Source organism: Erpetoichthys calabaricus, chromosome 15 (assembly GCF_900747795.2).
Source record: "Erpetoichthys calabaricus chromosome 15, fErpCal1.3, whole genome shotgun sequence".
NCBI classification, from domain to species: domain Eukaryota; kingdom Metazoa; phylum Chordata; class Cladistia; order Polypteriformes; family Polypteridae; genus Erpetoichthys; species Erpetoichthys calabaricus.
In genome coordinates this window covers 73,658,056-73,682,052 of record NC_041408.2, presented here as the reverse complement: position 1 = coordinate 73,682,052, position 23,997 = coordinate 73,658,056, and the positions used below count along the sequence as shown (strand labels likewise).

The 23,997-nt window shown below is 38.6% G+C and overlaps 1 protein-coding gene and 1 long non-coding RNA gene across 3 annotated transcripts in view; one reads left to right on the top strand and one right to left on the bottom strand.

Moving 5' to 3' along the window:
• LOC114665897 (deoxynucleoside triphosphate triphosphohydrolase SAMHD1-like) overlaps positions 1 to 23,997 on the bottom strand; it is a 157,565-nt gene that overhangs the window by 8,480 nt on the left and 125,088 nt on the right. For both annotated transcript variants that reach the window (XM_051919609.1, XM_028820552.2), the window contains exons 10-16: positions 21,217 to 21,308; positions 20,634 to 20,719; positions 17,225 to 17,361; positions 10,609 to 10,677; positions 10,008 to 10,112; positions 6,149 to 6,250; positions 2,077 to 2,088 (exon numbers count right to left, since the gene is read on the bottom strand). In XM_051919609.1, the coding sequence (XP_051775569.1) occupies positions 2,077 to 2,088; positions 6,149 to 6,250; positions 10,008 to 10,112; positions 10,609 to 10,677; positions 17,225 to 17,361; positions 20,634 to 20,719; positions 21,217 to 21,308 (603 nt within the window). The remainder of the gene's footprint in view (positions 1 to 2,076; positions 2,089 to 6,148; positions 6,251 to 10,007; positions 10,113 to 10,608; positions 10,678 to 17,224; positions 17,362 to 20,633; positions 20,720 to 21,216; positions 21,309 to 23,997) is intronic.
• Positions 1 to 23,997, top strand: part of LOC127525983 (uncharacterized) — a 293,828-nt gene that overhangs the window by 229,953 nt on the left and 39,878 nt on the right. The gene's annotated exons all lie outside the window — the stretch shown is intronic.

Genomic DNA, 23,997 nt, shown 5'->3' with positions numbered 1-23,997 from the left:
TGTCAGGACAGGTTCCAAATCCTCTCAAGCCTGAAACTAAAAATGAAAAAAAATATGGGTACACAGATGGAAACTTCCTCAAATGTTAGGAAACACTTCCATCATGCAGAGAATTATCTACCCTGTTGCTATTAGGACATTGAATGCCACCTAACCACCTCCAATGCAGCGTGGCAAAAGATGACATCTTATGCAATAGTGTTTCATGTGCAATTAAGGTCTTATGTTGAGTGTTTGTGTTCTACCTCATTTCTTCTTATCCTTTCCTACCCTTTTTTAATTATATTTATTTATATTTTGACACCGCAGGGACTGCACCTAATTTCGTTGTATTTGTTACAATGACAATAAAGATATTCTGATTCTGTGCCAAGACTAGCATTGAGGAGTATGGAGCTGAACATCGACATCAGATAGAGAAGAGCAAGTCTAACAGTTTAACTGGAATGAAAAACTGGGCTAGGTCATCTGTAAAAGGGAGACACCACATGCGTGATATTGGAAAAGCATCTGGTTGGTGATGTTTTGTGCCTGCACAGAGAGTGAAGTTATTGTTCTTGTCATCTATGTTTTAAAGAAATCTTGTCTGAAGGGAATGTGAGGGTTCCAGATACAAAAAGAACATAAGACATAAGCCTTCCAGTCCATTAAGGCTGCTTGGTTAGCTGATAGCTACATTGCCCCTAAATGTCATCTACACACTTTCTAAATGTTTTATGGTTCCTACTTCAACTGCATGAATTGGTTATTTGTCCCAGGTTATCCCTGCTTTTTGTGTGAAGAAGTGCTCCCTGGTTTCCAACATAAATACATTTCTCACATACTTCAAATCAAAAGAATTCTTCTGGATAAAGTTTAGGAATTTTTCTGAGAATTTTGAACACCTTGATTAGGTCCCTGCACAGCCTTCTCTAATGAAGACTGAAGAGGTTTAATTCTTTAAGCATGTCAGAGTAGGGTGGGCCTTTTATTCATGGACAGCACTTGGTTGCTCTTCTCCATACAGTCACTAGTGCTGGTATGTCTTTCTTGTAGACTGACATCAAATTATGTTGTTTTTTTTGTTTTTTTTTCTGGGGGGCTGAGTCAATTTGGGCATGTTTGTATAGCAATTTTCACTGCTGCCTCTAAGCTCCAAAGTCCACAAGTGAACTCTCTGCCCTTGTTACTCCCTGCATACAGTTAGCATTCCTCTGCAACTTCATGGGTTTCTCATCCTTTCCTAAAGAAAAGTGTGTGTTAAGCTAATTGGCAGTTCACATTGGCAAAGCACTGCCCTCAGTGGAGCTGAGTAAGTGTGACCAGTGGTGGGATCCAATCCCTGAGACCATCCATCCATCCATTTTCCAACCCGCTGAATCCAAACACAGGGTCACTGGGGTCTGCTGGAGCCAATCCCAGCCAACACAGGGCACAAGGCAGGAACCAATCCTGGGAAGGGTGCCAACCCACCGCAGGACACACACAAACACACCAACACACGAAGCACACACTAGGGCCAATTTCAGAATCGCCAATCCACCTAACCTGCATGTCTTTGGACTGTGGGAGGAAACCGGAGCGCCCGGAGGAAACCCACGCAGACACGGGGAGAACATGCAAACTCTACGCAGGGAGGACCTGGGAAGCGAACCCGGGTTTCCTAACCACGAGGCAGCAGCGCTACCACTGCGCCACCGTGCCGCCCAATCCCTGAGACCCTGAATGGGATTACATGGGTTGGATAGTGAAAGGATGATCTGATTCTGACCCCTCTTTCAAAATGTTTGTAAAATGTTGGTATACTGTCCCCATTTATTTCATCCTGGTCACACTATTTCAGTGAACTGTAAAAAAAAATGTAAATAAAAGTGTACTGTGTGGCAGCAATCATATGAAATGGTTTCTTATAAAATGAATAAATGGGAAGGATGGGATATAATGTGTGTTTTCCTCCACCCATAAATGACACCAATAATCATACTTACCCCAGTAATAGGAGCCTAACAACAAAGTGAGTCAAAAATTTCAAAGCAGCATATTACAAACTTGTACATACCAAAGCCTGAAAACAAGGAAGGACACATTTGGACTCACCCAGTACTTTTCCTGTCAAAAAAAAACAAAAAAAAAAACAGAAATGCATGCATTTTTGTTTACTGAATTTACAAATTCTAATATTCATTCTGCTTACATGTCATTGAGTACTAGAAGATTTCTCTTAACTGTCACTTACACGCCACAAGTCCATACCATAGTGGGACATGGAAGCCTTGGCACACTTCATTTGACAATTCCACTTAATCACAAGATAAGGAGACTGATGTTCACAGATATGCAGTGAGTGCCATGCAGGAGGTTTGTATGACTTCCGTTTGGTCCCCTGAAGTGGAGTGTAACTGCTTTTAGCCCCACTATATGCTGGTGAAGTAGAGAAAGGCACAGCCAGTGGCTCAGGGTGTTTACTTCTGCAGATGCAAAGTTTATAGCATACTAGAGTTGCCACTCAGAGAGCTGGGAGTTAATGCAGAAGGCTTTATGTGCCTGGACTATGAAACATACAGTTGGCTAAATAATGGAGAGCTAAATTCTAATATTCCTTGCCTGGTTCCTAAGTAGAGTTATTCTACCTATTCTAAAGCTCCTTCAAATACTCTTTACTTCTCCTCCTATAAAGCCTTGTGTTGCTTACTTTTAAATTAAAAAGTGGACCAATGAATGATGAGGTGGGGTGGATGTTCAATTCAAAAATTCAGTCTCATACGGCTTTAGGTTTCCGGTTTTATGATATGTGCTGACTTTTCCAAAAGTATCTATTTAACAATATTATCTCTATTATAAAAAAAAAATCTTGGGAGGGAGACGAGATGTGATCTTCTCGGAAGACAATTTGACGTCACGCGAGACAAAGCAGTGAGACAAAAGGACAGCTGCTGTACAGGCTTTTAAATGATCGACACACAGCGTGACAAGCAGAACACGCAGCTCGCCAGCAGCAGCAGCAAGACAGCAGCTGATCCGACCGCAACTCCTTAGTGTGCGTTCAGCCACCCCTTTCACAATGCAAGCAGCATTACTTCCCGCAAGAAAGAGACTTAACCACACCCGGGGCCGGAAATAAAGGACAAAGAATAGATGACAAAGTAGAATGTCGTAAAGAATTAAAAAATGTTGGGGTGGTTCACATGCACAGCAGGTTAGAGATAATGAAAGTATGAAAATTCCAAAGTCTCAAAAAAAAGATAGGAAAGATCATATTAGCGCAAACAAATGGAAATTATTACTCAGTGAAATAATGGAACAGCGAAAAGAGATCAAATACATTGTTCGGATTTAAACTTTAAGTCGGAGACTTGTAGATCGTCTCATTCGTGTTACCAGCGAGAATTAAAATATTCCAAAAACGTTGTTGCAGTATCAAGACCCGTGGAGACTTTTAACATATGAGATTCATTCAGGTCACCCCCTACTTACAATTATTTTCAAACAAGACCACTGTCATCTAACCTCAGTCGTGTGAATGCTTCTGTCAGACCCACTTCCTGTGCTCTCAGCTCTTATAAATTTTATCAGGACAATAATTTTATATGTTCTAGATGACTCGTCAATGACAAAATGAAGAAGAAAGAGCATGGACAAACATTCGAGAAAGTCGTTTAATTTAATAGAGAGAAAGAAACGATATTCACTCACAGGCAGTTATAAGTTGTGTTGTCACGATGCAAGTCCAAACATGGAATCAAAATTCAATGCGATCTTGAACAAAAATTCCAAATATTGTTTTTACTGAAGTGTTAAAGTAAAAGTGAAAATAACGAATATGTAACAATTCCCATGAAAATAATCTCTTTAAATTATATATCCGGTAAACCAAACCAGGGGGTTGGTGAGCAAAACGAGCAGGGGACAGAGCCCCCTAGTAGATAAAAAAAAAAAAAAAAAGTCACATGTTTTGAGCATATGACTGGATAACTGAAATGTGGATTGTGAGATTTTTGTTTCTTTTTTCCACGGACGTTTTTAACATCATTTGCCATGGCACAGCATTGGTCACTATCCATCCATCCATTGTCCAACCCACTGAATCCGAACACAGGGTCACGGGGGTCTGCTGGAGCCAATCCCAGCCAACACAGGGCACAAGGCAGGGAACCAATCCTGGGCAGGGTGCCAACCCACCACAGGAGCATTGGTCACTATTGGCCTATATATAAGAAAAAAAAAAAAAATTTTGTGTGGCGTATTCTTCTGAAGTGGGTGGCACGGTGGCGCAGTGGGTAGAGCTGCTGCCTCGCAGTTGGGTGATCTGGGGACCTGGGTTCGCTTCCCGGGTCCTCCCTGCGTGGAGTTTGCATGTTCTCCCCGTGTCTGCGTGGGTTTCCTCCGGGCGCTCCGGTTTCCTCCCACAGTCCAAAGACATGCAGGTTAGGTGGATTGGTGATTCTAAATTGGCCCTAGTGTGTGCTTGGTGTGTGGGTGTGTTTGGGTGTGTCCTACGGTGGGTTGGCACCCTGCCCGGGATTGGTTCCTGCCTTGTGCCTTGTGTTGGCTGGGATTGGCTCCAGCAGACCCCCTGTGACCCTGTGTTCGGATTCAGCAGGTTGGAAAATGGATGGATGGATTCTTCTGAAGTACTATTTTTTGCAGTGCAATATGAAAAAAAATGTCTGCAAAATGATTTGTTTTTTGATTCTACCGGCATCTGTGCACTCACAGCAAGAAGAAAGGCATCTAGTTCCTGTCTGGAAGAGTTTTTGCCTGTCATGTAGTATTTAAATAAAAAAATCTCTAGTTAAAAATAAATAAATAAATAAAACATACTGTAACTGGAAGTGTACATATCCTCAGCTAGGAAAATGTAATTGCTAGGTACTAGTGGTTGGGGGAGGGATTTGACAGTAAGATGCACCAATAGTGTTTTAATGGGAAAAATATGCAGCATAACATTATTTTTAAACAATATACTATACTCTCCCGCAGTGAAGTTAACAAGATGCATAATTAGACTTGATGTGTTTCACAGCTGTAGACAGGAACACAGGTAAGCACAGGAGTGTGAACAAGGAAGTAATATTTCTATTTTCAAAAAGAAAAATGTTTAAAACTCCAAAAAAACTTTTTAGAGTAGTTTCACTATCACCCATCCACACACCAGTTTTACTTTGTGCCACTATCATCCTGCACTGGTTTAAGCAGGTTTAGAAACTGATTCATTTTTGGTGGATTTTGGTGGCTTCATCCCTCAATCTGTCTGACTCCCTCCAGCCTAAAGTCTGAAAGAAATGGAGTTGCTCTTAGTCTGAATACATTTATTTATTTGCTTAGCAGATGCTTTTATCCAAAGTGACTTACAAAAGAGGTCAAGATAATCAAGTAACATCAGTCTGAAGACACTTTGAGTGTTATAGGACAAGCGTACAAAAATGATTTCCACAAGTAAAAAACTCAAAACTCAAAGAAGCTGTTCATCAGCACATCTGAGTGGTCGAGTGTTTCTAATATACAGGTGCAGACCCTCTGACTAGTCTGTAGACAAGCATGAAGATTGTACTTGTGTATCAATTTTTGACAACAGAGGTTTAGTTAAAACAGACCACTAAAACCAGCAGATACAATCTTTTAAGGCCATCTCTATAACAGTCAAGCGACTGTTTTTAAAAGCTTAATTTGGAATTATAGTAAGCAAGAGAAAGCAGTGTGAAAGAAGCACTTTAAAAAGTAAAGCAGAAGAGCATTATACTGCCACCCATCACAGCTAATCTTACTCTAAATCTTAAACCGATACAATAAATGTTAATCACTCCTCCTTCTTAAGGGATTTGACAGAATATCAACCCACTGACATTTTAATTGAGAAAAATTATAGAAAGGACCCCCTTCTAACTTCTGCATTGCTCACCACCCAAAGATAGAGCAGTAACTATTAATTTATGAAGGGAGTTACACATTCAGAACTACACCTATTTAAAATACTAGCAGGATCTCCCATAAAAAAACACAGAGAAATTTATTTGTTACAATAAACATAAATAAAATAATCAATCAAATAAATACAAGGAATGACCCCTTAAGTAAAAAGAGGGTTGACATAAAAAGCAGCAGCCAAAGGGCCAACCTGGAAAATGGTGAAGACTTTGGACGACTCTGGAGTTACTTTGGCACATCTTACCTGCCAATCATCGACAGTCTTTTTAGCAGTTTCTATGTCATCTCCTCTATAGTAAACACGAAGTACTTCTTCTTGGAAGATTTGTGGTAACATTGGGGAAACCTTGAGCATACAAAAAAAGACAAAAGAATTATTTATAAAAATAAGGACAAAAGTAATTTAAGGGTTTATATTGACTTGACACTCTCATCCTATTGAAAAGCAACAAGTCTATTTACATCCATCTATTCTTCTACTTTTATCTTCTTATCTAGATTAGAGCCACAAGTTGTCAATACCAATGGTGGTGGCACAAAGGGTAAGAGATGAAACCCACCCTGGGATGGAATGCCAGTTTAAAGCAGATCACACACTGATAACTGGATTAATTTAGGGTCACTAATTAGGTTTGATCATTAAAACAGTTGAACAATGCTTGCTGTTATGTCTTAGGTATCATGTCTTTATAGTTATCACTATTATACAGCAATGAATATCCATCCATCCATCCATTTTCCAACCCGCTGAATCCGAACACAGGGTCACGGGGGTCTGCTGGAGCCAATCCCAGCCAACACAGGGCACAAGGCAGGGAACCAATCCCGGGCAGGGTGCCAACCCACCGCAGGACACACACAAACACACACCAAGCACACACTAGGGCCAATTTAGAAACACCAACCTAACCTGCATGTCTTTGGACCGTGGGAGGAAACCGGAGCTCCCGGAGGAAACCCACGCAGACACGGGGAGAACATGCAAACTCCATGCAGGGAGGACCCGGGAAGCGAACCCGGGTCTCCTAACTGCGAGGCAGCAGCGCTACCACTGCGCCACCGTGCCGCCCAGCAATGAATATGCATCACATAATTTCTATTATACATAATTAGTTAATTTTTACTTACTTCTCAAGATAGCTAGGTAAAAATGAATATTAAAGGAAGTGATGACACCAAAAAATATGAAATGCAAAGACAAATGCAAATGCCACAAGTAATCTTTTTACATATTTTAAGTAAATTTTCATAGTTACATTATTATTGTAAATTTTGAGTTAAAGCAGTCCTTAACTAATCAAAGATTCTAGTGAGTGGCGACATGTTGGATGTTGTTTAGCACATGCAAGTAAGAATTTCATTGTACTGTGCACAAGTAACAATTAATACCCCATAAACCATAAACCTATGACATTAAAAATGTGAATATTACTATAGTATCTTAGTTCAAAAAACAGGAGTCAACAGGAAACTCAAGCAGGGCCTTGTTTACTTCATTACCTCACAGAACAGAGCTACCAAGTTTACCAAGCAAATACCCATCTTTGCCCATCAGCCTACACACAGGAGACACACAGAGAATACAACAGTAGTTGCTTCCACAGAACATTTCAAAACAAGAGTCTCTCATTCAATACATCACACATTATTCAAACTTTTTAAATGTGGCAGTGATACCAAACGATGAGCTCTGTGTGCAATTCTGATGATATTACAGCAGTGGAATTTATGCAGAACAAGCAAAAAAGTGAAGCCGTAGACATCAGACCTGTTTAGTTTAGGACAGAGGAGGCTGTGTGAGGATTTCATCCCTGTCTTCAGAATTCTCAAAGGCACTGACAGAGCTGATTAAACAGAATTATTTCAATCAAACAGTGGATCATGTACTCAAGGGCACCTACTAGAGACTATGGGGAGGTGCACACTGGACAACCCAGAAGATGTTTTTAACTAAGGGGAATCACCAATTAACCACTGAGCCATGGCTGAGGTGAAGATACTAGTCACATTTAAAAATCAGTTGGATGAGCTATTAGAAACACTTAGCTACCTGATAGTATCATGGACTGAATGTTTTATGCCTCAGAAATAACATGAGCGCACTTCAAAGCTAAATACATGAACTATTAGCAAACTTATCACTTCCATATGCAGAGAAGCACAGATTTAAAGAATAATATGAAGATAAATATTTCAGCTGAGTACATTTTCCATTAGTTTGCTCATTGTTAGTGTGAGTATAGCTGTGTTTGTGGACATTATGTTGGACTACTGCCCTGCTGTGTCATGCCTTGCAGGACAGGCCCCAATTCCCTGTGACCCCCAAATTGAACAAAGACGGTTTAAGAAGGTTTTGTGCTGTGGACATTTGATGTGAGATTATTTTGTGCCTTTTGATTTGCTTGCATGCTGGTTAGCTTTCCATCTTAGCCTTACATAGGAGCCAAAGAAACTGCGAGGTTGCTCTCACATTGATTCTTTCATAGCAGTCTAATTAGATCAGGTTATGCAGTTGTTGATATTGCAATGTGACATTCCCAGAAAACCTGCCTGCTGTCTTGTCTGAGTGGACTCTGCGCATTGTCCTTACATCCAGTCCAGTTTTCTGTCACATCTCAAGGTCAAGCAGATCACTTTAACTGGTGATAACATGAGTTACCAGACTAATTTCTGAATTTCAGAGAAAAATCTACAAAAAAAAGGATCCAAATTCATATCACTTTAAGCAAAAGAGATTTGGAAGTGCCATGATACAAATGCTTTTTTTGACTGGAGCCTCATCCAGGGATATCACTCTTGCCTGGTGCCCAATGCTCCCATTTTGGCTGCTCTGACCCCAAATTGGATCAATCTGGTGAAGAGTGTAATGAAAACGTTTTGTTATCTTACAAATGTTTAGAACTGTAAAGTGCATTATGTTGGGTGGAAATCAACAGTTACTTTAAAATTAGCTCTTTACTTAGAATGTGGATTGAAGGCCCCACACTAACCCAGAGACAAGCTGCCTTAGCAGGCAATCGCTCACACCTACTCCACGGCCCCCACCAGCTCAAGTGCATCCGATTATTTACTTATTAAATTACAGCCCTGGTGTCACAACGATATGTAGCAGTTACCAAATTGGTTTTATATCTCTCTATTATAAAAAAAAAATCTTGGGAGGGAGACTAGGAAGACGAGACATGATCTTCTCAGAAGACAATCTGACATCCAGCAAGAGACACTTTAACATCACGTGAGACAAGGCAGTGAGACAACATTTAAAACAAGTTCACAGACATCTAACCAAGCAGTTGTTGGAATGCCTTCACTTCATGTGCTCCCAGCTCTTAAAACAACGACAAACGACAAGCAGAACACACAGCTTGCCAGCAGCAGCAACCAGCAGATGATTCGACCGCTTCTTCTTAGCATGCGTTCAAAACCCAGCGGCAGAGACACAAAGTGGGAAAAGGACAGCTGCTGTAAGGGCTTTTAAATGATCGACATGCAGCGTGACAAACAAAATACGCAGCTCGCCAGAAGCAGCAGCAGCAGAAAGACAGCAGATGATCCAATGGCATCTCCTTAGCGTGCGTTCAGCCGACTCCCCTTCACAACACGAGCAGAGTTATACATCCTGCGAGCAAGAGATTTAACCATGTATGTGGCCGGAAATAAAAGATAGTTTTTACAAAAGTTTTAAAGTAAAAGTGAAAATAATGCATATGTAACAATTCCCATGAAAATAACAATCTCTTTAAATTGTATATCACGTAAACCAAACCCGGGGGTGGGTGAGCGAAGCGAGCAGGGGGCAGAGCTCCCTAGTTTTTCTATATTTAAATGGCCAACATAGAATCCAAGAAACACATTAGAGCCAAATGGTGTTGTTTGTTAAGAATTAAAACTTGTTTAAGAAACCAGAAATTAAATTACCGGCAATCGCCTGCTTTTAAATTGTATTTTGACATTTTAACAATATAGTTAGCAGTCTTGTTTGTTATATTACCCAACATTCATTCACACATAAACATGCCAACCGTATTTTTTTACTGCAAACATTTTTCTGATACAACAGCCATATAAATACCAGGAAGATAATAGATTGGTAGGTAACATACCTTATTTATTTCAATCTTTTCTGCTTTAGAAGGATTGTCTGGCTTGTAGAATCCAACCTGATCAATTGGATTCTTGTTGCCCATACCATAGCTAATTTTGTAGGTCTGTAGAATAAAAGTAAAGCATTTATAACAACTTTTGAATAAAATTAAATGTACTTTACACCTGATATTTGGAGATAACTTAAAACTTTGAAACAATAAATCTGGCTTTCTTATTACAGAAGCTGATTATGGATAAAGCATAGTGTAGTCAGTATAATCTTCCTATGTATGTTTTATATACAATTTACTTTGCTATTTAATTACATTTGTACAATTAATATTTTTTATTATAACCCAATGAATGAAGTGCACAATAGTAGGACTGGTGATCTTGAATGATAATCCCAAAAAATGTAACACCTTTATTCAAAGAACCACCTGCAGTCTACAATAAAATTCAGTTATTTAATAATACCAATGTTATGTTCTCATTTAAAAAATATACATAATGATGATAGCATTACAAATACATATAAATCAAACTGCCAAAGAATGAACCATCTTCATCCTTCAGTACACATACTCTTTTTTTATGATTTTCACATTACATGCTTACCTTCACAATAAAATTTTTTGGGTCCCTCTGTGTCAAGTCCTCTTCTGCCATTTTAACTTTTTTATCAATCTTTAAAATAATAACAAATAATAAGAAAAAACATTGTTTGTTACAAATAAAATCAAATAGTTATGTAAGCAGAAGTGTAATTTAAAAAATTGAATTCAGCTTCATATTAAATATGGACGCTTTCCTCTCAAAGCTCCTGGTGTTCCTAAATAAACAACAGCTCTTTAAAAAATTCCAGATGGGTGTCAAACCACTCCATGGCACAAAATCTATTCTGTTGAGAGTGTTGGCAGTTGATGCTGGGGCCTGTGCCTGCTTGACCTTGCTAGATCTAAGCACTGCTTTTGACACGGTTGACCATGCCATCTTGCTAGATGCTCATTTGGTACAGCCCTTGCCTATTTTAAGGATAGATCTTTCTTTGTCATTGATAAGTTTTCTTCTTCCTCTGCCACTGTGGCATGCACAGTCTCTCAAGTGTCCATTTTGTCCCTCACACTTTTTGCCATTTACAGACCTTCTCTCATATTCGGCATTCAGCATCATAACACTGCCATTCATTGCTATGTGGATGACACACCATTTTATCTTCCTCTGAAGCATTATAATAAGAGCTCAGTAACTAAATAGCTTGGTTTCCTCATGGATATTAAATGCTGGATGGCAAAAAAATTTCTCTAGCTAAATGAAAATAAAACAGAGGAGCAACAAGTGGTTTGGGACTCCCTTATTACTTACGGGCCTCCCAGAAAGCATGAAAAAATCAAAATTATGGCAGGACCCTGAAAATACTTTTTGAAAACCATAATATGCTGTTATAAACCACTCAGTAAGATTGTGAAATGTACTCTAGCAGATGGCTCATAACAGACTGGCAGGAAGGCAGCCATGTGTGGGCTTTTAACAGACTGGTCAGGACTAAACACTTGAGAGGCAGATGCCCATATAGCAGAAAAGGGAAGTGAAACCTTTGACAAACCTCAACAGAATTCATGAAAGACGAAGGAGACATTTTTGCAAAACAATTATAAATAGGAGCCCCAGCTAGCACTATTCCCCTGAGCCATTAATGCTTTACCTAATCTTAGTGATGCTAGAGACTGTAATGGTGGACCGTGATCATCAGAGGTGACTGTGTGCAGAGGGTGCAGACCTATAAATACCTGGGAGTGCAGATGGACGATAAATTGGACTGGACTGCCAATACTGATGCGCTGTGCAAGAAAGGACAGAGCCGCCTGTACTTCCTTAGAAGACTGGCATCCTTCAACATCTGCAGTAAGATGCTGCAGATGTTCTATCAGATGGTTGTGGCGAGTGCCCTCTTCTACGCAGTGGTGTGCTGGGGAGGCAGCATTAAGAAGAAGGATGCCTCACGCCTGGACAAACTGGTGAGGAAGGCAGGCTCTATTGTTGGCATAGAGCTGGACGGTTTGACATCCGTAGCAGAGCAACGGGCACTCAGCAGGCTCCTATCAATTATGGAGAATCCACTACATCCATTAAACAGTGTCATCTCCAGACAGAGGAGCAGTTTCAGTGACAGACTGCTGTCACTGTCCTGCTCCACTGACAGACTGAGAAGATCATTCCTCCCCAAACTATGCGACTCTTCAATTCCACCAGAGGGGGTAAACGTTGAACATTATTCAAGTTATTGTCTGTTTTTTACCTGCATTTTTTATTACTCTTTAATTTAATATTTTTTTGCTGCTGGAGTATGTGAATTTCCCCCTGGGATTAATAAAGTATCTATCTATCTATCTATCTATCTATCTATCTATCTATCTATCTATCTATCTATCTATCTATCTATCTATCTATCTATCTATCTATCTATCTATCTATCTATCTATCTATCTATCTATCTATCTATCTATCTATCACAGAAAGTAATGGAGACAGCCAGTACCAACTGTGTTCATATGAAAGGGGTGCACTACTACCATCAAAATGACCTGCTTATTTATGTGCTCTTAATTAACTAGAGCTATGGCGCTCATCTGTGACTGGGTAGCCAAATGGTTCACAGAATGCAGCTGCTTTAAACTAAATGAAGAAATAGCAATTCTAATGCTCCACACACAGTGTCCAGTTGTGTCTTGAAGGCACAGAATGTCTCTGGAAAAGTCAACATTCTGTGTGATGGTGGTCATTAGTACAATGTGGCATGTCTTCCGCATGCAGATTCTGTATCCATGTATAATACAGTTCATCTATAGTATATATACTAGGGGGCTTTGCCCCCTGCTCGCTTCACTCGCCAACTCCCCAGACCTGCGCTACACACCAGGCACTGCCACTCGCGTATGTGGATTTCACTTTCACCAAACAACAAATCTTTCAATTCTCGCAGATAAGCCTCTTCATTGGGAAGAAACACTACTTTTCCCTGATGGCAACACGAATTAGACGATCTACAACTCTCCAACTTAAAGTTTAAATCCAAACAATATATTCGATCTCTTTTCGCTGTTCCGTTATTTCACCAAGTAATAATTTCCGTTTGTTTGCAATAATGCGATCTTTACTTTACTTTACTTCTTTTACATCATTTTTTGAGACTTTCGAATTTTAGTACTTTCATTATGTCTAAACTGCTCTGCATGTGTATCACACCAAAAGTTTTTGAATTCTTTACGATGTTCTACTTTGTCATCTACTCTTTTAGTTCTGGCCCCGGGCCTGGTTAAATCTCTTGGCACAAAGTCTCGTCACATGGGACTTGAAAGTATGTCTCTGAAAAAGTCACGTCTCATCCCAGGCTAAAAAGTCTCGTCTGATCCCTGGATTTTTTTATTATAATAGAGAGACATAGCCTAATTTTTATCATTCTCTATAGCTAATTTACTGTACAATTCATAATAGCAGAGTAAGATTTTATTGTTGAGCTAACACTGGAACACTAATGGAACTAACTGATAACCAAAAGGTATTTCATACACTACTGCTAATCATATTTTATAGCACACTTTCAAGGTTATTCTTCTCAGTTAATTGTAATGGACAAGACAGTAAGTTTATATCTTATCCACTTCAAATCCAGTTCATTTCTCATCAGGGGTGTTAACAAATGCCCACCCAGTATGATCAAGACAGATGAGCACAGTATAAGCCTCCATTAAGAACTGGAGACTGCATGTGGATAGAATATTGCTGAGTGTTCTAGGTGGTGATTTAATGAAATCTTCAATTACTCACTAAGGGTCAAGTGTTTTCAAAAAACATTTCAAACAAATACTTTAATATTCCTAACACTTTCTTTTAAAATATTTGACAAAAACAAAGTTGTATTCTCGTTCAACACAGTAAATGTTAAATGATACTGAATAAAAGCAAACTGAACAAAATCTGCTGATCTTACTATTTTCTACAATCTTTACATGAAAATTTTTTGAAAAGGATTATTTTAGAGTTACATGATTTACAAAATGTTCTTAATAGAACAGAAGATTATGTGAACCAAATATGTTTAAAATGAGTAAGGTTCTAACAGTTCAGGATTGTGATGGGACTGCCAAATTTGATAACGATTGGTTGCTTTTTTTTCTTTCTTTCCTAGGACACGAAGCGGAAGCAGAAGTGGAAGTAGTTAATGGCCGGTATAAATGTGAATAATTTAATTACCATTTCACCTCTAGATGTGCACTGTATTAAAACTATAACAGACTACAGATTAAATAAAACATCTGCACAAAGCAGCATTAATACGAATAACTTAATTACCATTTTGAACAGCTGTAACGCTTCACCAGTTCAGCTCTGCTCTTCCGAGACCTTAAATATGGCCTTATTAAATGTTAGAGAATTAAACAACAAGACATTTTCCATCAAAGATCTTATTAGTGATAGGAAAATCGACTTTCTTACATTAAATGAAACGTGGCTTAGCTCTGATGGTGTGACTGTTTTAATCGAATCTGCACCTCCAAATTACAGCTTTACTCATGTGGTTCGCCAAGGTAAGAGCGGTTTAGCAAATATTTCTTCAAGTCAGTTAAAGTATAAAGATGTTGGCTTTGGTATGTTTGCGTCTTTTGAGTATCTTGCCTTTGTTATTCAAGGAGTTTCTCAGTCTCTAATAATGTCCGTGCATAGACCTCCTAAATATAATGCATTTTTCTTTGAGGAAATCTCAAACCTAGTGTCAATTATAATAACTATGACAGTATGCTAATAGTTGGGGACTTTAGTTTTCATATTGATAATCAGTGTGACCCAAAAGCAAAAGAATTCATGTATCACCTGTGCACTTTTGATCTGAGCCAGCACATTAGTCAGCCAATATTCAAAGGCGGCACACGTGGGATTTAGTGATTACTAAAGGATTAAAAGTTATTGTGAGGCAGATTGTGGACATTAGTTTATCAGACCATTTTCTCTTACTGTTTAATGTAGAAATACTGATACCTACAACTAATAAGAAGTGTATTGTTAAAAAACACTTCTTTGATTCATCTGCAGCTTCAAATTTTATTAACAACCAGTCCATTTGTAGTGCTTACTACAATAGTGTTAATAATGTAAATAGTAAGGTGGAAAATTTTAATGCTAAAGTGACAGCTGTCGCAGGCATAGACGCTCCTGAAAAGAGAGTTAAATCCTTCAACACTGTTATACCATGGAAGACCCAAAGAATGTCTGATTTCAAGAAAGCATTCCAGAGAGCTGAGCGTAAATGGAAAAAAACCAAATTGAGTGTCCACTATGAAATATTGAAGGCCAAAATAACAGAATACAACAACATAGTCCATCTTGAGAGGCAGTGTTACTTCTCCAAAATTATAAATAACAATGCTGGTAATCAAAGAATTTTATTCTCTATTACTGATCATTTGCTAAACCCAGGTCACTCAATGGAATGCTTCCAAAAATCTTCCAGTGAAACTTGAGGTTTTTTCTATATTATTTAATCACAAAATTAATGATATTAGAAATAATATAGTACTTCCCCTGAATACTGATCCTATTCCAATTTTAGAGAATTAAATTCTTTTACCACAATAGATTTACCTGATTTATATAGAATAATTTCTCAACAGAAACCCTCTGCCTGCATCCTTGATCCAATACCAACAAGTTTTTTCAAAGAAGTATCCAACGTGCTAATTGACAGTATGCTTGACATAGTAAATTCATCATTAGATATGGGGTCTTCCCAGACTGTCTTAAGATTGTTGTTGTTAAACCTCTGTTCAAGAAAAATTATCTTGACTCCTCTTTTTGTAAAATCCTAGAAAAGGCAGTCATTATGCAGCTAAATAATCACTTGAATAAACACCATTCTTTTTAAGTTTCAGTCAGGTTTTAGAACAAACCACAGTACAGAAACTGCACTGGTTAAAGTAGTAAATGACTTGCAGGTAAATGCAAACAGAGGCCGTTTATCTGTTCTCATCCTCCTAGATCTGAGTGCCACATTTGATACCATTGATCACAATATTCTTAGAAATAGAACATGCTGAAAAATAAGTTCACGCTTTTGTTTTTAGTTGACTAAATTACTGTAATGCACTCCTCTCAGGACTACTCAAAAAAGACATAAATCAGCTGCAACTACTGTAGTGCAGAATGCAGCTCCCAGAATCCTAACTAGGAAAAGAACAGTGATACTCTAAAATGTGTAAATCTGGCAAAAACCCCTATTCAGAACATCAATCCCAATACAATACATTCTCCTGTGTGTGTGGGTGTGTGAAAACCAAAAAATAAAGAACTGGTAGGAGAAGAAGTGAAGATGTCAGCTTCAAAAAGTCAGTAATGGTTCATTAAGCAGACAGTGTGGTTATCCAACAAAACATAACATAGAGGCAGTCTGTAACTCAGGGAAAATTAATCAGTTGATATTAACACAAGCTTATATACTGTACAATTAACGATTAATTATAATGAAAGTAAGTCATCATTCAACCCATAATCCCAATAAAGTGGTTTATTTTAATAGATTTTTTCACACAGATTGTGGAATCATGTAGCAAATTAATCTGCTTAGACAACACTAAATGATTCACTTTCCTAGCTGTACACAGTAGGTCTTGTTCTGCCAATTACCAGTCTAATTGGTTAACTAGGTCCATAGTAATTTAGCACCTGGTTATTTTTACATTATGTTGTTGACTAAGGGTAAAGAGCACCTTAGAATAAACAGGCATTTTGTGTTGATTTTGTGAGACTGACAAAATAACCAGAAGCAGGATATTCAAAAAGAAAGATGATAGAATCATAATCAAAAGAGAAGCCTAAGCTGAACAAGCCAAAAAAAGATGTTTAAATCATTAATCATAACCAAAATGGTAAATTATTGTCAAATAAGCATTACAAAAGTCCTTACAATAACGTAATGAGAACAGTCCCTCACTAACAACATGAATTAAGGTCTGTTTTTGATAAAGATTCAATACTGAGATACCAGAAGCTATGGGCCACCATGTTTTACAGGTGGGACAAAATGACTTATATTGTCACCAAAATGGCAACTATCACAGTAATAGTAAACAATAGGAATTTTAAAATGGCCAGAAAACCAACTCACAAACAGAATACAAAATGGAGTTGAGGTGATGTCACCATCAACAGATTAATGGATGAAATTAATACATGTATTTACCTCTCCATCTTTGCTAATTTGAATTTTAGTCATAAACTTATACAGCTGTCTTTTTTCAATCCTCTCTAAGATTTCTTTGGCCTCAATCATCTTAGAGTCCTTCCCTTCGTAAAAAAGTATTTGATTGTAGATATCATCTGTAAAATGTTAACAAAAGATGTATAAATACTGTATGTTATATAATGTCAAGGTACAGTATAATATTTTCCTAACTTAACTTTTCATTACACAGTTACAATAAGCCAAAGTTAACTCCTGGCAGCAATGACCACAAAATAAGAGTCTCAGAATTTCATGATGATTAATCCTAAATCATGATTAATACTTTGCACTTTTACACAGTGGCGTAATGGTTAAAGAATAAGTATAGAATTTTTCAAGCTGAAATTATATCTTAATAATTACGGTATAAAAAAAATTGTGTTCTTAAGTGAAGCTTTTTTTTATTATAAATTTTAAAAACTGAGTTGTCTGTTTGTACAATTTACAATGCGAATAATGGGTACACGGGTTCGTAGGTGAATGAAAAAACCTAAAAACTTACCAAATAGTCTTGAAGCACCAAAGGTTTCAATTCAAGAAATGGCTTCCTTGTGACAACAACAGGAAACTAGAAATAATTATTTCATTAATGATTATTGGAGCTATTTTTCTTGAGGTAAGAATACATTTTCGTTTTGTTCCACTCTGGGTGGAGTTATGACAGCCCAACAAACCCCAAACACCAAGCTATATTCTGCATATAGTTCTACTTTTGCCTTTGCAATTCTTTTTTTCACACAGTTTTGTTCTTCCATGGAATCTAATAGCAGACAGATGCTTACTCACAAAATATGATTATTTTTTCCTACACACACTTTTTCCTATTACATTCTGTTTTACATAGCCCACGAGGTTAGATTCACATTGAGCAGCAGCACAGTGAGAACAGAATGTAAGAGTTTTTATGTATTTTGTTCAAATAATAATCAATTTGTAAATACAAAGGCAGGAACAACAGCTCTGTCCTATCCCACAGGGCAGCTCAATCAACAGAGTCACATGCTTTACAAAAATTAACAAAAGCTACAAAGAAACTCTGCTGATATTGTGTTTCCGCTTGATGAGAACCCTTAGTGCCATGGATGCAGTCAATGGTAGATTTCATAGGTGTAAAGCCAGACTGCTCGAGTCACTAGTAGGTGAGAAAGTGATCACAGATCCTATTGAGGATGATCACCCTTCCCTTTCCAGATAGGAAATACAAGTCCCATTTTCTAGTCAATTGGCATGACACCTGTCTCCCAAATGGAAGCAAATGCAAAGCCAGGAGAACAGCCTTACCAACAGATTGTAGAAATTCACCCCAGATACTACAGATCCCTGAAAACTTCCTAACCCTCAACTGATTTACCACCTGAGCAATCTGAGTGAGATTGGGTGGCTCACAGGTAATTGGAGGATCAGCCACAAGAACCATGGACCCTGAGATGTGCATTGTTCTAGCTGGAGGATCAGCTTTAAACAGCTGCTCAAAGTAGCAAGCCCAGTGAGTAACAAATGCAGTGTCATCCATAAGGAATGTTCCATCACCCGTCCTGAATGCAACTCTCCGAGGAACAGATTTGAATATGCGTAATGATTCGATTCCTCTGTAAGCCGGATGTAGGTCGCTAGACCATAGATGGTGTGTCACTTTCTCATAGATTCCTCTAACAAATGTCTCCTTATTTGCTCTCAGAGCCCTCACAGCCATCTATCTCAGTTCCTGGTACAGACTGGAGTTGCCATCAGGACGTGCACTGTGACTCCTTTCTATGGATATCCAGGGTGCCCTCTGAAATGAAACACCTCCTTCTGGGAACACTGGCAACAACAGTACAACCCTCAGCAACCTTCAAGGTTTTGTCACAGAAGGTCACCCACATCCCATTAGAATCAATAGTCACACTCAAGTCTGCAAGTTCCTCACACAAACTGCATGCAAGCTTGTTAGAAACAGCCTTATCTTGGAATCTGACCAGGTCCAGCCTCATTCTCCTAGTAGGACCTAAGCTAGATCTTCAGGTTAGTAACAACACATCTGTGCTCAGAATTTAGAAAGTAGACAGTTCTGTGGGAGCTTCCAGTGTCCGGCCATGAGAATGTGATCGATCTCCTTCACCGCACCACCAGTACAAGAGAACCAAATCTAACCATGTGGCTCAGAGCCCTGGAACCGGGATCCAGCAATCTACAGACCCTGACCTTTTTCAAAGTCAAGGAACATGAAGCCACTTTTACCACAGTTTCCATACCCATGGGGACTGACACAATCCTCATAGCCAGCCCTGACAGTGCCAGTGGTTGCATTGAAGTCAATCATGACCAGAGGAGTGTCACCTTGTGCCCATCAACCACCATTGCAAATAAAATGTCTGCCTCATCGAGGCATCACTTACTGTGGTCAGAGCAAATACCGAGATAACAGACAACGCACCCAGATTGTGCCATAATCCGAGTCTCATAATACGCTCATTGAAAGAAGTGACATTGGACATTATCAGGAGGAGTCAATCCACCACAGCAACAGCTACTCCCAGCCATCAGAATGACCACAGCAATAAAAGGTTTATCCACCTACAGAGATCTGGCCAGTCCACTGTGTTCCATAGAGAGTGCTGCCATTGAAATATAGTGTTTACAAAGCTCCATCGACAACAGAGGAACATGATCTTCATGCTGGAAAGAGAAGACGTTCCACGCACCTACCCGAATGGTCCACCTCAAATTAGGACTCGAGTGTTGCTGTGCAGCGGGCAACATCTCAGCACCATACCAGTTCCAATCCCCAACAGGCCTGACCCCACTGGCTTTCCGGCAGTTTCAACTCTTCCGTGGATGAGGCTTCCAAGGGCTTTACCCCATTCCCTTCATAATGTGAGCAGTCTTCCTGTGGGCGGCTGCAGCAGAGCTACTCCCACAGAGAGAAGAAAGGAGTCCTGTCTACCGTTTCAGAGCTGCGTGAAGTTTTTTCTATGGCTGGAGTGCCAATCCTGCCAAGTTTTTTCCCTGCAAGTTGGAGGACTGCTTGCATTTTAACATCATAGCCAGGACACAAAACTCGATAACATTTTATGGATTGAAAAATGGACATGTTCGGTAAGTTTTAAGGCTTTTTCATTCACCAATGGACCTGTGTATCAATTAGTACAATTGTAAGCTGCAAGAACAGAGAAGGAATTTTTAAAATCTATGAAAAATACTTTAGAATACAACTTATGCGGCAAATTAATATACAGTATACCACAACTGTGAAGAAATAATTAACTAGACATGTGCAGAGTATGCAGACTCACAAAAATGACTGGGCTGGGATTTGAACCCAGCTGACTAAATGTGTGAGGCTACGGCTCTAATGACTGTGCTCATATTTTATTGTTCCTCCTACCTGTAAGAGTCTGGTATTTCTCCATATTGTTAATGCTGCTTGAAAGGTTCAGAACTGGATCAGCCAACTTTAGAGCATCAGAAATCCTAGCAAAAAGAATGAAGAGTTTAGACTTTACGATTTACCTCACATTACCAATAAACCAGCCCTAAATAATTTTAGAAAACCCTGTCTGCCAGATGCGACCATACAGAAGACATGTCTCTACTGCTTTTGTAAGTACAATTGTGATCATCATATTCTTAAATACTGCAGTAAGAAGGTTTGGTTGGTGGATAAAATACAATAAATAACTGGTTTTGTAACAAGGAGTTAATATAGTAATGGATTGATTCTGAATAAATTCTGGTGCTATTTTTTTTACTAGTGGAGTATCTTTATTTTCCAGAATATTCAAGCACGAATTGGATGATACCCACATGCTGAAAGATTTTTCTAGTCCAAACAGAAGAGAGAATGACAGTTGATAAAAGCTGACTAACACATAAGCCAACCAATGATGCACCCAAAGGGTGCTAGGACACCATTTAAAAAGGTTAGGAGACCAAAGAGTAACTGATCTAGTTAAAAACTCTGGACTTACATGAGTTCGATACTGCAGGTGGTTTTGTGGTAATAAACTCTCTTGAAGAGTGATTTGCGGATGGAGAACAATTCATACAAGTTAAAAGCCTCCTGCAGTAAATTATTTACAAGAATGAAAAAAAAAACACTTTAATAAGCAACATTTGACTAGTTGACTATCCTGCCAAGCACACATTCAGGGGGCACCACACTGTCATTGTCCCACCAACTACAAAGTAATTTGTCATAGAATCACCTGCTCAGCAGGTGGGACTAGAACTTATGGAGGCTTCTCTTATAGCACAAAAAAGCATCCATCCCCTGGTAGGCAGTAGCTATTTAATATGTGCTAACCTACAGAGGCGCACCTTTTAATTTAAACTTGACAAAAACAAACTCCTCTTTAAGATGGTGATTTTGGGTCTGTATTTATAATAATTTCCATAATGCTAATAAAAGTGTCTACAGGAGTGATTTAGAATAGAACCAGTAAACCCCCGATTCTCTAACGAATCGCAAAGGAATGAATGGAAATCACATGGATGTAGTGCTGGGCGGTATACCGGTTCATACCGAAAACCGTTTTTTATTTTTTTTATGATATGGATTTTTCTTATACCGCAACACCGGTTTAAATTGCCTAACCGACGTTCGGAACGTGGTGCAGCAGGAAACTGTTCAAGTGGGAACCTTTTTCACTGCTACACCACTAAACACAGATTTGTTGCACTAGGGCTCTTTTTCACTGCTACACCACCAAATAGTGGGCGGTAGCATAGGTATGCAGCGCGGTGGAAATGGACAGAGAAAAGAAAAAAAGAAGTCACGTCTGTCACCTGGAGATGCTTTAGTTTTAAAAGGTCAGATGTGTAAATACTGTTTCTATACTACTGGATAATACTGCAAGCCAAGTTGTACTTGTTTTATTTGTTTTCAATACAGTGTAATATACCTGGGTACTGTGTAATAGTGTGACGACATTTTGACTTTATTCTCGACATTTCCACTTTAATCTTGATGCTTATGATGAGAATATATTCTTTTGACTTTATTCTCATAATTTGTCATTAAAGTAGAACATCGTAAACTAAACTTCATCATAAAATGAATATTTAATTTACTAGATTTTCTCAAACCCCGTCATAAGTTATATAGCACATTAAATGCTTTGTGTTAAGTGATTCGTTCACAGATGGGCGCAACTCTGAATGGATGGCATAATTAAACATGTATAACAAAGATATTTTTAAAGTTCTGAACACTCCGTGGGCTAAGTTTATAACTAGTTTTAATTTCACAAAGACGTTTATCGTGTGGTGATTGGTTATGTGGTTATGTGGTGAAAGAAAAAGGAAGGATAGGAACTGGGGTTTTGGTAGCCTACGTCAGAAAGAGACAGCATGCATGCAATAAAGATAGCCCGCTCAGAAGAACATGCATTGAATTCTGTGTTCGTGTCTCCGACCAGCAGATCACAAACCCAACATTTACACAATATTTAAATTAAACCTGTGCGATAGCTATTCATACATCCAGTTTTTTGGAGCCTCGTCACACCTGCCATGAAGTTCTCTACACTGAACATACACCTGGGGACCCCTTACTGCGAGGGAGCAGCACTACCGCCACACTACCGTGCATGTGTAATACCTGCTTTAATGCATTTCATCATGAAAATGATATCAAGTATTTATCTTAGCATTCTACATTTTCAGAAAGCAGGAATATCATGAAGTGAATGGATTCTGTATGGTGATCGCTGTCTTCTCTTAGGGCGGAGGAAGTCAGTTTAAGAAGCGTAGGGATTAACCACTGGGTCGGGGAACGTAACACAAAGCATTTAATGTGCTGCATTAATTTATGACGGGGTAAATTAAGTAATTGATTAAACATTGATTTTAGGAAGAAGTTTAGTTTACGACATTCTACTTTAATTATGAAGTAAACTATGAGAATAAAGTGGAAATGTCGACTTTGTTCTTGACATATAGTTTGTTTTTTTCTTCCCAGTATAGCTTAGCTTGAAGCAAGGTCCATATTAATGCAGTTTGCCTAAATGATGGTTCAGCTGGTAAAGATGTCATCACCAAGTTGCACTTGTTGCATTTTATTTTAATTTGGTGAATACTGTGTAATGCACCTGGGCTTGAAGTAATAGTGCAACTATCAGTAATACTACTATTATTTATTTTATTGTTATTATTTATTAGTTTAAAAATATTATGCAGTTTAATGATGATAAAGTTAGACCTCTTATATCATCGAAAGATGCAGAGAAATTAGTTTATGCGTTTGTTTTCAGTCGGCTAGATTACTGTAACGCACTCCTCTCAGGACTACCCAAAAAAGACATCAATCGTTTGCAACTAGTGCAGAATGCAGCTGCTAGAATCCTTACCAGGAAAAGAAAATCCGAACACATTTCTCCAGTTTTGATGTCACTACACTGGTTACCTGTGTCATTCAGAATTGACTTTAAAATTCTGCTTATGGTTTATAAAGCTTTAAATAATCTCGCCCCGGCTTATATATCGGAATGTCTGACACCTTATATTCCAAATCGTAACCTCAGATCCTCAACTGAGTGTTTCCTTAGAATTCCAAGAGCAAAACTTAAAAGAAGTGGTGAGGCGGCCTTCTGCTGTTATGCACCTAAAATCTGGAATAGCCTGCCAGTAGGAATTCGCCAGGCTAATACAGTGGAGCACTTTAAAAAACTACTGAAAACACATTATTTTAACATGGCCTTCTCATAACTTCACTGTAATTTAATCCTGATACTCTGAATATCTAATTCATT